General features: G+C 45.4%; 1 protein-coding gene across 7 annotated transcripts in view; it reads left to right on the top strand.

Moving 5' to 3' along the window:
- ATP7B (ATPase copper transporting beta) overlaps positions 1–15,398 on the top strand; it is a 43,484-nt gene that overhangs the window by 8,899 nt on the left and 19,187 nt on the right. For 2 of the 7 annotated variants that reach the window (XM_013095105.4, XM_038173953.2), the window contains 3 exons: positions 10,461–11,688; positions 13,305–13,535; positions 14,580–14,743. In XM_013095105.4, the coding sequence (XP_012950559.4) occupies positions 10,461–11,688; positions 13,305–13,535; positions 14,580–14,743 (1,623 nt within the window). Of the gene's footprint in view, positions 1–434; positions 582–3,143; positions 3,584–3,831; positions 3,987–5,083; positions 5,242–6,614; positions 6,637–10,460; positions 11,689–13,304; positions 13,536–14,579; positions 14,744–15,398 lie in introns of those variants that run through there. The other 5 variants (XM_038173968.2, XM_038173940.2, XM_038173977.2 and 2 more) reach the window with 5 other exon arrangements.

The raw sequence follows: 15,398 nt of genomic DNA, 5'->3' as shown, positions 1-15,398 counted from the left end.
AGACGTGTACTTTTTGTGGGTTTAATACACTCTGTGGTGGTAGCAAGTAGCATAAAGGGGAAAACATGTTTTATGAGCTGAGTTTTATGAGATTTAAGTCAAAGGGATTTAATCTTCTTGGTATGTTCTGTATTTTCCTGAATGACGATGAAAATATCTCCTCCAGCATTAGCAGAGAGCTGCAAAAGCAGCAGGCAGATGTTGTATTTGCCATCTAAATCCCACCCTACCACTCCTGAGTGATTTTTCCTGGTAAAGCTCGTCAGCTGTGCAACATCTAGCCTCCAACCAGGGCACCTTGTTGTTACCAGGTGAGACAGGCACCAGCTCCTTCCTTCAGCCCTCAGTAAAATGTTAGCAGCTGACACAGTTAGCATCAGCTCCAAAGGGGCAATTAATGGAGCCGGAATGGGGAAAACAATTTGGATGGGTAACTCCAAGCAGCTGCCTTGCTCCTCCAGCAGATGTTGCTGCCCTCAGGGTGCCACCTCGCATCCCTCTGAACTGGCTCCTGGGCCATGAGAGTTGTGGAGAGGGTGGGATTGGGCAGGGCCTTTGAGCCTTCAGCCTGCTCTGTTAAGGTACTTTGAAATTGGGTTTTGTTTTACAAGATGCTTGGGTGTTTCTGCTTTGTGAATGGCAGCGCTTGTCCAAGAGCTGCTGCTGGTAGCTCAGCTGCATGGGTTTCAGTCACCGTTGCCACAGATCTCTGCTGGAGCCCACTAAATGTGATGCTCCACATCAGTCAGCCGTGTTGAAATACATCTTACACCCCGTTCATCTGAAGAGCTATAGGAAACTGTCCTCTCCTCCCAGCAAAATAATTCTTTTTAATGTAGGTAAACACCTCGTAAAAGCGTATATATATAACTTTATATATAAATACATTGTGAAGGTGTTCAAAACACAATTTCATGTGCTTCTCCTCGAGCTCCAAGTCAGCATTCAGCACTGCTGAAGGAGGAGGACCATGAGGGCATTAAGTAAGAACTTGTTTCCACTACTTCTAGGAACAAGCAAAGATTTTTACCGTAGAATTGCTCAGAAGTTGGATGGATGGGAGGCGGGGAGAAGACTTACTCTTTATTCCTTCAGCTGAAGTTAAACCTCAGCCTGGGGTAAACCTCAGACAGCAAGCTTCATCACATGATATCTCATGAGTATTAGTCACTTGTAGCAACACGCCAGGTAGGGGTTTGGGCTATTTTGAATAATAAAGATACTATCTGAGGTGAGTGGACTGAGTTTTTACCTTAGAGCTGGCCAGAAACTGCAATTCGTGTTCCCTAAGATATTCTAGAATTTGAATTTTCCATTATTTGGAACAGAAATCAGCTCTGGTACTGAGAGCTGAGTTTCTCAGCATCTTTGGTTTGGGATCGGAGTGTTGGTTTGCCTTAGAAAGATAAAAAATGGACTCTTGGAAAAGGGAAAGTTCCTTTTGAGTAAAAGCCAGCAGCCTGTGATGGTTTCCAGCCCCCACTTCTGAGCTAAGGTAATACTGTACGTGTCCCTGCTAGAGGCTCCTCTGAGAGCCACCTCCACGCTGCCAGCTGGGCACCTGACAAACTGCTTGGGGAGCCCACCTCCCAGGCACGGTCCCAAGGATGGTCACCTGGCTTTGTTAACATGGGAGTGATTTTTTCCTGACCTCTTTCCTTTTTTTTGGAAACATTATATGGGTTGGGTCTCTGCAGTCACTTGGGAGAGAACGAGGAGTAGAGAAAGAGCTTCTGTGGGGTGTTCCCTCACGGACCTCGTAGCTAAGGAAGCTTCTCTTGGACCTGTCCTAAATTGTACTGGCATCATCACATGCTTGTAAAACTCTTTTGAAGTGCCATTTCTCAAAACGTTTTCAGATTCACTTTTCTTTTTCCAGTTTCATGTTATCCCTGTTCTTGTGTATTAAGGCAGTGACACACAGTCATGCTATAGTGGTATTTTGGTTTTCACTTCGTTGGCAGAAGACCTTCCTTTTCTAAAGAGGATTCTGAACTCTCAACTGTTGCGTGGTGTGAGCAGGGGTGTGAGAGATGTCAAGGGAAAAAAGTAAAAGGAATGTGACTTCGTCCTGCCAGACAGCTGGAGTGCCATGCGTGTCCTCAGGTTTCTTTGCTGTGACTGAGCTGTGCCGAGACTTCCATCCTGTGTGCTGGTCTCTGCATGGGAGTACATTTAGTGATTTATTTTCTTTTCAAATCCAAGCATTTCTGATAAAAAATAAAATAATTATTTTAAGGCTTGCCTGCACAGTGAGGTCAGTGCATAGTTGGGGGGTGTGATTTGCTGACACACTGACTGTATGGTGTAATTTCCCTTCATGGCCAGTCTTTAGGTGCCTGTTTAGGGGTTCCTTTAGAAGTGGACTGCACTGCTGGATGCTCAGGGAACTCGAGGTCCCGCTCACCAGGTTAGAACAGCGCTGTGAATTTGGGGCAGGCAGCCCCAGGGAAATGCATCCAGCTTGGCTCTACACACTTCTAGCGATGGTGCCTATCATATGGCTGTCTAATTAGACATTCCTGGAACTGATGAAAGGATCTAAGGGGTTTGCCAGAGGGAATACTTTTTTTTTTTTAATTTATTTTAGTTTTTCTTTTTTTCTCTTCTTCATGGCACTAATTGCTGGGTTAGCTTTCTGTTTGTTTGTTTATTTTTAGTTAAGCTTGGGGATGGTGAAGAGCTGTGCTTTAAAAAGCGTCAGTATTGCACTCAGTCTTTTTCTTTTCCCTTTTGAAACCAGGAACAACCGTCCTTGTACCCTAAATAAATGAAAGACCTTCAGCCTAGGAATCTTAGCTATCATAAGCACGCTTAAAGTGTTAGAAGGGACCATTTCCTGGACAAAAATCCAAAAAATCCCAGGTCACTTCATGGAAAAGGGAAGCGGAGTAGCAGCGTTGCCCTTTGCAGGAGCTGTGGTAGTGCCCGTGGCCACAAGGAGCTAATGCCTGGGTGTCTGAGTTAATTATGCACCGGCTGGCTGCACACAGGTCATGTTTGAGCAGCTTGTGAAAGGCAGCCTTGGCTGAGCTGCCCGCGATGCCGTGCGCAAAGCCGAGCGGCGCTGACTGCGGTTTGGTAAGCGCGAGGGCTGCCAATTGGTGGGGAGCGTTTGGGCTGGCAGGCCGAGGAGGTAGCTGAGTGCAGCGTACACAAAGATCACAGGTTACATCTGGGATTTCATTAGGAATGCCTAATGAGCACGCTGATGAGGCGGGCAGAGCTCCCCAGGCCGTTGCAGCTGAAAGAAGAGTTGCTGATAAGGCACGCTGCCTAACTGCTCTCCTCAAGCTTTCCTTTGGCGTTGCAATATTTAAAGCCTGCAAAGATAATGGAGAGGAAAGGGGAGAGTAAAATAAGAAGGGAACTGTCCTGCTTAGCTACTTTAAACAACAAAAACATAACCCTGGTGTCTATTCGTAAGCGGCAGGCAGCTCGTGATGTGCCTGAACTACTGATTATCGGTGAAAAACCCAGAGCAGGATCTCCGGTAGAAGCAAGCAGTAACTTGCAGAAAGAAGAGAAAGTTTTGCAAAGTAACTCCATGGGGATGCCAGAAGTCAATACAATTGAAAGACAGGTCAGTGAGCTGTTGCTTGTGTTGGGAGGGAAGAGATGTTGCCGAACTGGAGAATTTTAAACCAAGAATGTTGGACATGGGTTGTATGTTAATGTGCTCAAACCTTCTTTATCTAAATTATTTCCATCCCCAGCATGCATCTGTGCCCTGTAACAAGTAGTACAGAAATGCCAAGTCCTCTTGAGAGCCTCTGAAATTAATCTTTGAAAGCAAATGTTAATAATGAGGTATGCTATATTAGCTAATGAGCATTTTTCCAGCTCCACCTCTAGTAATACGGAGTGGTGATTCTTACTGAGGAAACGTTTCTCCTCTTGAGCTGTGACTGCTGGAGTAGTTTGACATCAGCTAGTGCTGGGTTATTCCCTGGAATTCTAGAAACGTTAAGAGGTCATAATTGTAGGTAAGTAATTTATTTATAACTAGTAAGTGGATACTAACAGAAATTCTTGATAATATACCTGTGGCAACATTTTATTTCGTTTGTAATTCAGAGTTGTAGTTTTGGAGGTTGGCTGCTATGGAAAAGAGGTTTAGAAAGATAAGTGCTGATAAAAACTTTATGAGGTTTATTACTTAAATAAGAGGTTTTGCTGTTTAAAAGTTTATATTACAAATTATAATAATGTAGTTTGGATCAGTGGATATTTAAGGAAAACAACCTGTCAGAATAAATAAAGTGTTCTTTGAAACTGTGTATATTAGAATGGCTTAAATAATTAGTGTCAGACTGGGATGAAACAACAGCGAGGGCAGGCCAACTATATGTGAAGGCTTTGCCTGTCTCTACTTCTCACACTATAAATGTTTGCTACCAAGCAGTCATGACATAAATTACTTTGTTCTGTCAAAAGATCTCTTTTCTGTATTCAGTTTGCTGGAATATATTGGGTTGCTCATATCGGAGCAGTGAAGAACACCACAAGGAGCTTTGCTTTAATTCTACATTAGAAACTATCCATTTATGACAAAGCTTTCCTCTTTCCCCCTGAACCTAGTATGGTTTATATAGCTCTCTTTAGCTTAAAAACACTTTTTTAGGTCTCTAGGGCTTAATAAATATGGCATATATGGGTATCATTTCAGTAACACTGGATGCAAGCACATAAGCTGTGTCAGAACTAGATACAGACACTAGTGGGGCCTCACGTGTTGATCTCCCTGAGGCGTGGAGGGGGAAGAGGGAAGGAAGATCAACCATTTCTGACCTGATGCAGCTAAACAGAATGTGCTGACAAGATGGATGGACGGGCTGAGCTGAGATTTGTTCAGGAGGATGAGAGCTGAATTTCTGCCTCCGGCCCACTCAGAAATGACGCTGTTAGAGGCGTGAAATTGAAGACTGTGGACCTTTGACGTTCCCAAGGCTGTTCTGTCCTCATTTTGTTGTTCGCTGGCAGCCTATAACAAACTGGGAAAACATCTGAAGTATTTAATTACTAGTATGTGGCTTTTCGGTTGTGCGTTACTGCCTGCCTGAATCCAAAGCCGTGAATCAGCAGCTTGTGAAAGAGCAAAGCAGGGAAGGTAGAGTAGTGACAGATAAGGTAATTCTTCGGCAGTTGTGCACTTCAAGGGAGGAGGGTACTTCAAGGGAGCTGGTTTCAGCCTGCGGATGTGTGGGGGAGAGAGCAGCTCAAAACCTTCAGAGACACCAGGTGAGAGGCTGAGATCTGGCATTCGTGGGCAAGATGTGGAGAATCAGAGGGGAATTTGCTCGGTGGGCCGAGCCCCGTTTCCCTGCCAGCTGACTGCTTGGCATCATGATGAGGCTCTTAAACTTTAGGATGTGAAAGTTGGTATCATATTTGGGAGACTGGGGGCTTTACACCAGCATTTGGGAGGTGGCTGCACCTCCCTGGCAGGGCAGGTGAGGGGGAAAGAGAAGACAAGGTGACACATGCTGGTCACCATGTGTGAGGGAGGGCCTTGCCCAGTGCTGTGTGGGCATTTGTTATCTTTCTTTTCATTCAGTTAAGCAGTTTTCGTCAGGTTTATTCTGTAGCCCTTCACCACTGTGTTGGAACCCTTGGCCTTTGTACTTCTGAATGGCAGTACCCAAAAGAAGCAGCTCACTTTTGGGGACGTTGGTTAGGCTGGGCTTCTGAGGGCCATTTTGCCCCACCAGCTGCACAGGCCATGGGCAGCAGCTGCCTCTTCCCCTGGACCTGCCACCGAGCTCTGGACACCACAGGGCAAATTGCTGCACATCACTCTGTGACTCGAGACTTGGGCACTCCCAATCCAGGAGTGTCACCCTGCTCTGCTCCACCTCCTCGCTCTCCCAAGAAGTTATTCCAGCCCCGCGGCATGTTCTTGTTCAACGATCTCCTTCCTGCCAGGGGAACAGAGCCTCTGGCCTCTTCCTGCTGCCCCCAGGCCCAGATTTTCTCCAGGGCAGCCATAAAGGCTCAACTCTTGCCTTAACAGCAAGGAGGGCAGCTCTTGACACCGATGGGTTTGTTCTGAAATCCTTGTCCTGGGAGCTGGGATCAGACTTACTCATGGTTTCAGATGCTGCTTGGTCAGAGCTGCCTGCTGTAGATGGGAATAGTTTCACCTCTGGCATTTCCTTTAAACCCGTCTCCAACTATTGCTGCTTTTCTTCCAATAGGTCCCTATTTAACTTCCTTCCCTTCTTTAAAAATCATTTTTCTATTTAAGGGCTGTTGCTTAAACAGTCTTCACAGCTCAACTTTCATGAGATTTTCTTAGTTTTCAGCCCAGATCCTCCGTTTTTTTTTTTTTTTTTTTTTTTTTTTGAGTGGCAACTTTTATGTGCAAAACAGGGGAGGGAAATAATTGTCCTAATTTCATGTTTTCATTATTTACATAATTTTCACACAGTCATTGTAAAAATATGCCGGAGTCCTGTAGAGCAAACAGACCTTGTGTACACGTCCCCTTAAAAGTAAGCAGGCCTCCTTTGGCATGGTAGGCAAAAAGCGTTGGTCACTGCAGCCAGTTTGCTGAGATTCAGGCACGCAGACAGATGACTTTTCTTTGATTCATTCAGATTTCTGGGCAGAAGCAAGCAGGAGGGCTGATCCCTGGTAAGTGTCAGGCACCAGGATTAACAAGATGCTGTTCTCTTTGTGGTGGTGAGCTTTGCATGGTGACTTTGGCCCCGGTGATGTTACCTGGCTGTCCCAGCTTGGGCTGTGTTGGAGGTGGTGTCTCTGATAGTCTCCTAGATGCCATGTAATGTACAGCTGTTAGCTGCTACCAAGAAACCTCTTTTGAAACCTAGTGTGTGCCTGAGGAAGGCTACATGTGCACATTTCTGCATGCCTGCTGGCCAGCTCCTTACGTGAACCTGCTGTTTTTCTCTCATCTGGTGTAGAAACACCCCTTCGCATAGATATGCCCATAGATAGGGCTGTGCTCCTTCTCCTGGGAGCATTTTTTAAAACAGAAAAAAATACTGAAGACTTTCTAGATACTGCATTTGAATACGTACACATTTTTGTTTGTTTTTTTGGAGGGGGGGAGATTCTCAAATTATTTTAATTTTTTTTAAAGGGCATTCATATATATATATATATATATATATATATATATATATATATATGTATTTACATCTACTTCCCCTCTATTTTTGTCCTTTTTAATAAAAAAAAAATGTGTATAAGGATGTTTTTTCTTGTAGAGCATAAATTCCAGTTTTTGTCAAATAATGAACAAAATATCGCCTATTCTTCTAAATGCTGGTGCACCTTTTAATCCAAAACATCAATTGATGGCCAAGTTTTGATGTTCCTGTGACTAAAAATGCATCGAAATAGTAAAATCAGTCCTTGCTTTTATGTTTTTCTGAAGACCGTGTGCCAGTAAATACCCTTTAATCACTTCATTTAATTTGAATCACTTTTATTTCACTAGGCACATAGGAAAATGGAGATGCTTAGTGAGCGTGGGGTAGGGGAGATGCAGAGAAGGACCCAAGAGCTGTGGTGCTGCCTGTTTTCCGTCAGCAGGTTGCTCCCAGAAGCATGTTGGATAGGAGCAGGCGAGGAGGCTGCATGTCTCGCCCTGCTCTTCCTCAGTTTCATCAAGGAATGAGGAACACAAATGCCTTTGTACGAGGAAAAGCAAATGCATGCAGCGAGCTCCTGTAGCACGCATGAGGCTTTTTGCTTTGCTGGGTGTTCGTGAAGATAAGAGCTTCTCGCTATGACCCAAATCTCATGGGAGCTGGAGATAGGGAAGAGGAGACAAAGGACAGTATTGAAATAGGCTTCTCCAAGTAGACATGAACATAAACAAATGTTTAAGGTTATGCAGCATTTGAAATAACTGGTGTGAGAGACAGTCTTCCTTTTCAAACAGGTTTTCTTCCCCATATATGATGCCGTATTATTTTTAAACTGTGAGGGCACAAATAAGAGGAAATAAGCATGGAATTGTCTTTTCTGCACTTAAATAGTGCCATTAATCATTTGTACTTTGTTTTGAAGGGAGGGGCTGGCTGCATATTTACATTTATGTTGAGAATTTCAGTAACTTCTGGCAAAGAAAGTGCAAGGAGAGAGGGACTGCCAGGTGTGCAGGAGTAAAAGGGACACAGGAGCTAAAATATGCACATAACTCTTCCCCAGCATCTCTGGAGTGTAGCCTTGAGGCTACAAGCAGAGAGGGAAGGGGGCACAGAGGGTGGGCTCATGCCAGGATAGTGAGGGGCTGCCTCACTTATTACTAGTTATCTTGAGGTCATGCCTGACCAGGTTGTGCTGGACCTGGTGACATTAAAGCAGGAGTCCTGGTGGACACCAAGCTGAACATGACCCTTGCTGCTAAGAAGGCTGATGGCTCTGGGCTGAGTTAGGTGGAGTGTTGCCAGCAGGTTGAGGGAGGTGATCCTTCCCTTCTGCTCAGTGCTGGTGAGGCCACACCTGGAGTGCTGGGTCTGGTTCTGGGCCCCTCAGTACAAGAGAGACATGGACACACTGGAAAGAGCCCAGCAGAGGGCCATGAAGATGAGGAAGGGCCTGGATGAGCTCTCCTGTGAGCAGAGGCCGGGAGAGCTGGGACTGCTCAGCCTGGAGAAGAGGAGGCTCAGGGGGATCTCCCCCAGGGCTGGGAATCCCCGCAGGGAGGGGGCAAAGAGGCCGCAGCCAGGCTCTGTTCAGGGGTGCCCAGTGCCAGGCCAGGGGCAGTGGGCACCAAGGGGCAGGCAGGAGGCTCCCTCTGAGCACCAGGCAGCACTTCTGTGCTGGGCGGGCGGCTGAGCACTGGCCCAGGCTGCCCAGAGAGGCTGGGGGGGCTCCTCCTGGGAGTCCTGGGCACCCTGCGCTGGGGGCCCTGGTGGAGCAGGGCTTGGGGACGGGGCCTCCACAGCTCCCTGACAGCCTCAGCCCTGCTGTGGTGCTGTGAACTGAGCTTGTACCACTAATGGGAGTCAAGCCTGAAGACTTGATTGCTTTCAGTTTTTATTTAGAGGCCTCCATAAACGTCCATGGCAAAGGCTCAGGGAACTGTTATGTAGAGCAGGAGGCGATGGGCTCGTCAGGAAACCCATTTCTGCCTTCACCTGAAGGTGAGATTCAGAGGAGTGCTGCATGGACGTGTGACTGAAGCGGTGGCCTCTGTCTGTTTACCAGCACTTCTGTTTTCCCAGGGAGTATTCTCATCCTGTTCTAATAAATACAGTACAGAGAAGACTGAAAGCAAATTTCTTAGTTTTAATTTTTGCTGTTTTGGTCGTGACCCAGACATCATTATTCTCAAGCTCTCTAAGCATGAAACAAAATCAAGTTAATGAGTTTTGAATGCTGCATGAAATGAACTGGGAGCAGTCTAGTGTTAATAAACAGCCTAAATGCTTCTCGTTTGTGCTGCCATACTGAGGAGAAAGTAGTTTTTTTTTTTCCTCTTTAATAGAAGACTAAAGTAGTAGACTAAAGTACAAGTAGAAGACTTGTATTGTGTTATTAAGCAGTGGAGAGCCCTTCACAAGCAAGTTAATAGATTTGTCACAGCTTCCATCTAAATCTTTAGGAGATAAATTTGCCTTAAGTCCCAAACAAGAATTTTGAAGTTCTTTGCATGAAACCTGAAGACCTTGGGCTTGTCCCTCCCCTTCTAAGTCCTCCCCATTGCTTGGTGTCAGTGATGTCCTTTGATGACGGAGAGTTGTGCTCTCATTACCTCTTTCATGAGAAGCATCGCCTTTATAATTTTGATTAATATTGCATTTTTCAATTGAATTGAGTTCACTGAACTGTAGAATTGCAGTATTGTGGGCCATGATTTGACTGATGGATAATCCACTTCAGGCTAATCTCCTCCAGTAATGGCTGTGACATTCGGAAAATTGCTGTTGGATCAAAGCAGCGAGCTCTTGGAGCTCGATATCTGATCTTTGTTAGGTCCCTCACAGCAAGGAAGGTGAAACTAAACTATTGTTGAAGCATTTACATACATATGTCTTTTTAAAATCTTTGTGAGTAGATTTTAAATTCAAACATCTGTATATTTGCAGACTATCCAGACCCTTGTGTGTACACCTGTGGTGCTGCAGGTATCATGCAACTGGTCCTGTCTGGTTTCAGGCTCCAGCAATTCCTGAATCTGTTTTCTGTTGTCACCCTTTGTGCCGGTGGCAGTCTGCTGTGAAAAGCAGAGTTTGGGCTGCATGGCAGGAGCACACAAGTTATAAATGATTGGGTTGGAAATGTGGATATTTCTAAAATTGCTGCTCATGGGAAGTGTCAGAGGCCTGATTCATACTGCATAGCTAACTGGTAGTGTAGTCAAAGTGCAGGTTAACATCGTGAAACATTTCGGTGGAAGTAGACTGCTTTGAGGGCTTATGAAGAATATTGCTGCTTTTACAGTGATAAAGATACATGCGTTTTACTTTTATTTTTCTCTTTAGGCTTTGTCCGACACCGATTCCCCTCCTAGCTGTGCGCTGGAACCTACAATGAAACAGCATTTTGCTTTTGACAACATGGGCTACGAGGAGAGCTTTGAAACCCTGCCCTCGCCGTCTTCCCAGGAGCACACTGTTGCAGTCAGGGTTGTGGGGATGACTTGCCAGTCCTGCGTGCAGTCAGTAGAAGGACGAATTTCCAAGGTGAAGGGCGTTGTGAGCATTAAAGTCTCCCTTGAACAGAATAATGCCCTAGTAAAGTACCTGCAGTCAGAAATAAGCCCTGAACAGATTTGCCAGGAAATTCAGGACATGGGCTTTGACGCTAATGTTGCAGAAGAGAGGTTGACACCGGCGTCTGTAAGTTTACCGTGCTCGAGGGAAGCGGTAATAAAGCTTCGGATTGAAGGCATGACGTGCCAGTCCTGCGTCACCAGCATCGAGGGAAAGATGAAGAAGCTGCATGGTGTGGCAAAAATCAAGGTGTCGCTTGCTAACCAGGAGGCAATCATTGCTTACCAGCCTTACATCATTCAGCCCGAGGAGCTCAAGAGCCATATCAGCAGCCTGGGGTACAACTGCACCATTAAGAGTAAATCAGCACCTTTGAAGCTCGGTGTGCTTGATCTTGGGCGCCTGCAGAGCACAGACCCCAAGGAGACACCGGCGAGTCTTGAGAGTGACGGGTTGGAGCCACAGGCTGCCAAGATGGGTGGCACAGCAACTGTGGCTGTGCGGATAGAAGGCATGCACTGCAAGTCCTGTGTCAGAAACATCGAAGGAAACATATCCTCTCTTCCAGGCGTGCAAAGTATTAACGTGTCTTTGGAGCGTAAATGTGCCGTTGTACGGTACAGCCCAAATTTAATTACCCTGTCAGCTCTACAGCAAGCTATTGAGTCCCTTCCACCTGGAAACTTTAAAGTGCGCCTCCCTAATGATTCAGAAGCAAATAACCAAGTATCTCCACCGCCTGCTTTGCCATGCGGTCTCGCTGGAGAGCCGCTGGACGACACGACGTGCACGGCTGTTATTAGGATTGATGGTATGACCTGCAATTCCTGTGTACAGTCCATAGAAGGGACGATATCGCAGAGACAAGGTGTGCAGCACGTAGCAGTTTCTTTAGCTGGCAAGACTGGGACCATACATTATGATCCAGCTGTCACAAATGGAGAGGACTTGAGAGCTGCCATAGAAGACATGGGGTTTGATGCGTCTGTGCTAACAGGTAACTGTGTCCTAATCTGTTGATTTTTATTCTTGAGTACTTTATCCAAGACCTAAGCCTTGCTTTCAGCAAAGTAGGTGCCGAGATGTATGTACCCTTTGGTGGGAAGCAGGCAGTGCTTTTACATGTCAGCTGCAGCACGGTTTGTACACTTCATACACGTGCCGGCTGTTTAAGAAGTTGCTATGGTGTGTAATCTCTCTGGTGAATTTCAAAAGTGGCAATATTTACTTGCTTCAGCTCAGAACAGATTTCCTCTCCAATACGGATGTAGTTTACCTGGAATGAGTTGGTTTAATCCCAATATCCCCACTCCTGTGAGCTTTTCTTGTGGGTCCAATCCCTTTGAATCTGTGGAACAGCTACGAATGAGGAGGAGTCCATATGTGACATTTAATTCTGATTTGTTTCAGAATTTGTTTGTAGGAGAGCACCTGATCTATCTGTGGAAAAAGAGGGTGGCCCCTGTGTTTAACACATTCAGAGGCAGCTCTTGCTCCTTTATACAAATACTCTGCCTAAGAGATCTGGTTTGTGAGTGCAGCTGGAAGAGTTAGTTACTGGGTGTCTGTAATCTGGCAAAGAACAAAGGTGATCACAGTGGGCCTGAGTGTGTGGAGGTCTGAGCGCTGCAGATCTCCCACTACTCATTTTGCAGTACTTGCATGATAAACATTGTGCCGGGAAGAGAAACCGGTTGAGAAACTCATCCTTTTCCCTGGTAGAGATGAAGTGCTATGAGCTCTGTGTAGAAGGCAGCAAGGACAAAGTGACTGAGGTTGGGCTGTGTTCTCTGTGCTGGGTCAGAATCACAGAATTGTTGGGGTTGGAAGGGACCTCGAAAGATCATCGTGTCCAACCCCCCTGCTCATGCAGGTTCCCTAGAGCAGGCTGCCCAGGTAGGTGTCCAGAGAGGCCTTGAATATCTCCAGAGAAGGAGACTCCACAACCTCCCTGGGCAGCCTGTTCCAATGCTCCGTCACCTTCACCGTGAAGAAGTTCTTTCACATGTTGGTGTGGAACTTCCTGGGCTCCATTTTGTGGCCATTGCCCCTTGTACTGTCCCCACAAACCCCTGAAAAGAGGTTGGCCAAATCCCTCTGCCTCCCATACTTCAGGTATTTATACACATTGAGGAGATCCCCTCTCAGTCTTCTCTTCTCCAGGCTGAACAGCCCCAGGTCTCTCAGCCTTTCCTCACAGGGAAGCTGCTCCAGGCCCCATATCATCCTTGTGGCCCTCCGCTGGACTCTTTCCAGGAGATCCCTGTCTTTTTTGTACTGGGGAGCCCAGAAAACACTCTAGATCCCAATAGATATTTATTGAGCAGAGGTAACTGTCAGGTCTAGACATTGAAATAGGAAGGAGCCATTTGCCATCTGAAAGTGGAAAGGGAGCTGTGCAGGTCAGGTAAGCATTGCATGGTGATTGTACGTGTATGTTGTTACACATGTAGTAGCAATCTACATCATTTCCATGAAGAAACCACAATTGCCATATCACCTTTCAAACAACTGAGACTTTGCATGACTGATAAATGCGGCCTGCTTGTAGTTTTGTGTCATTGTATCGCGCTTCAGCTAGTGTTTGTTCACTTTACTGTGCGTTTATTCAAGATACTGGCACGGGAGAACACAAGCATCGGCCTGGCGCCAGCGATGCCGCGGTGCAGGCTCGAGCTCCGGAGTCTCCTCACCAGGATCGTGCCTCAGATGCTCTTCTGGATGGTCCTCACCTTGATGGGCCAAACCAGCCCGGTGAAGCCAAGAAGTGTTTTTTACAAATCACTGGCATGACCTGTGCGTCGTGCGTGTCTGCCATCGAAAGGAAATTGCAGAAGGAAGACGGTAATAAATGTGACATTCCTCTCGTGAGTCTGGATGGGTCTAGTGGTTGGAGGAGGTATTCAGGGGCTGTGGTAGAACATCTTGAGGTTGCAGAGACTTCGTGTTCTTTGTTAGTGCTAATGTAACCATGTCACTGTTTAACTATCCCGCCGCACTGGTGGACCTACCCAGTGGACGTAATTGTTTTGCAACAGGAAGCTGTTGTTATACGATGGACATTTCAAATAAGGCTCAAGACAAGAACAGAGACATTGTTCTCATTGTGTTCTCAGGGCTTTACTGCTTTACAGAGCAATCTATCTCTTCCAGAGCTGTCTGACACATTTGAAATGTGAAACTTATTCTTCAGCATACATTTGCAAGTACAAATAAACGTGTGGCTCCAGTGCCTGGGTAATTCGTTGAGGCACAGCAAGGCTTATTAGGTTCTAACTCTGTATTCTGGAGCTACCTCTGCCCTGACCATACAGAACTTGAACAGATGAGCCTTCGTATTGTCTGCTGCAATGCATGTTGGCATGATTTAGGAAAGCTTTGCTTATAGATTTCTGTGCACCCAGTCTCCCAGTGATGCTCACTGCATTAATATACAAATCAGGAAACAACTACCACCTCAGATCAGTTTTGTTTTTTGATTCTAAGTCTAGATTTTTTTAAAAAATAAAAGGCCGAACATTGTGCAGTGGACTTTGTTTAGGGCTTTCCAAACTCAGAGAGTCCAGGGTAGAGCTTGTAGCAAACAGTGTAGAAATTGCTTATGGTCTTTCTTTTTGTTTCATTAGACCATAGCAAGGCTCATCTTTTTTCTAGTGTACCTGTTGCAACTCCTGTCGTTGCTAAAGGGAACTGTGTTACGGTCACATCTCAGTAAAATCTCTGCTGCTGTGACCAGGGAACAACGCTAGAAGGAGGCAGAGAGAGATCACTAGACATAAAAAGACTCTAAGCTGTTACAGCCCACATCAGAAATCACTTGTAATATTTTATTTTTCTTCCTCTCAAAGGAACTATGTTATCTAACCTTTATTATTATTGCCACTACAGGAATTGTTTCAGTGTTGGTAGCCCTGATGGCAGGTAAAGCAGAGATAAAATACAAGCCAGAGTTCATACAGCCTCTTGAAATTGCACAGCTGATCCAGAATTTGGGTTTTGAGGCTACTGTCATAGAAGATCATGCAGAAACAGAAGGAAATGTGGAGCTTCTTGTAAGTAACGTGTACTTGAGACTGTATGTTGGTTTTGGAAATACCAGGTTCGGAAGAAGCAGCTTCTTATAAACACTTTTGTTTAAGGAGTTGTTGCCTCAGTGGGTCAGCTCTGTCAGGTGACACCAATTTTCCTTAACTTGATTTTCTCTTTTCAGCAATTATCTTAGAAGGACCTGTCCAAAGGGGCTGAAAAAAAATAATTAATAGTTGTATGTAAAAAATAGGCTTTTGTTAACAAGAGGAAATGAAACGGATGGAACAGGAAATGTCTATCATCAAATATGTGATGAGAATGTCAGGGGATTTGTAGAAGAGGCCTGAGAAGGTTGGGTAATATTAGTAAATTGTTCATGCTGAGGACAGATTCTTCAAAAGTCTTTTTATTCTCTGACATACAGCTATTGTAAGAAAGATAACAACAGTCTGCAGTTATGCTAATAGATCAGAAAGTGGGAACATCTCTTACTGAAGCTACCAGGAAATTTCAGTAAACTAGCTGGTTGCAGAATTTTATAATAAAAGTGGACAGTTATATTCTGAGCTTTGTTTCCTTTAAGATAGCTTTATAAACTCTTCATTCCGAGGGCTTGGGTCACTACCAGCAGAGTTTGAACAGTCATTAGTGTTTTCTTAAAAAGAAAAATAATTATCT

Source organism: Anas platyrhynchos, chromosome 1, assembly GCF_047663525.1.
Source record: "Anas platyrhynchos isolate ZD024472 breed Pekin duck chromosome 1, IASCAAS_PekinDuck_T2T, whole genome shotgun sequence".
Taxonomy (NCBI): domain Eukaryota; kingdom Metazoa; phylum Chordata; class Aves; order Anseriformes; family Anatidae; genus Anas; species Anas platyrhynchos.
Note: the sequence above shows the minus strand (reverse complement) of the source record. Positions and strands in the feature narration are given on the sequence as shown.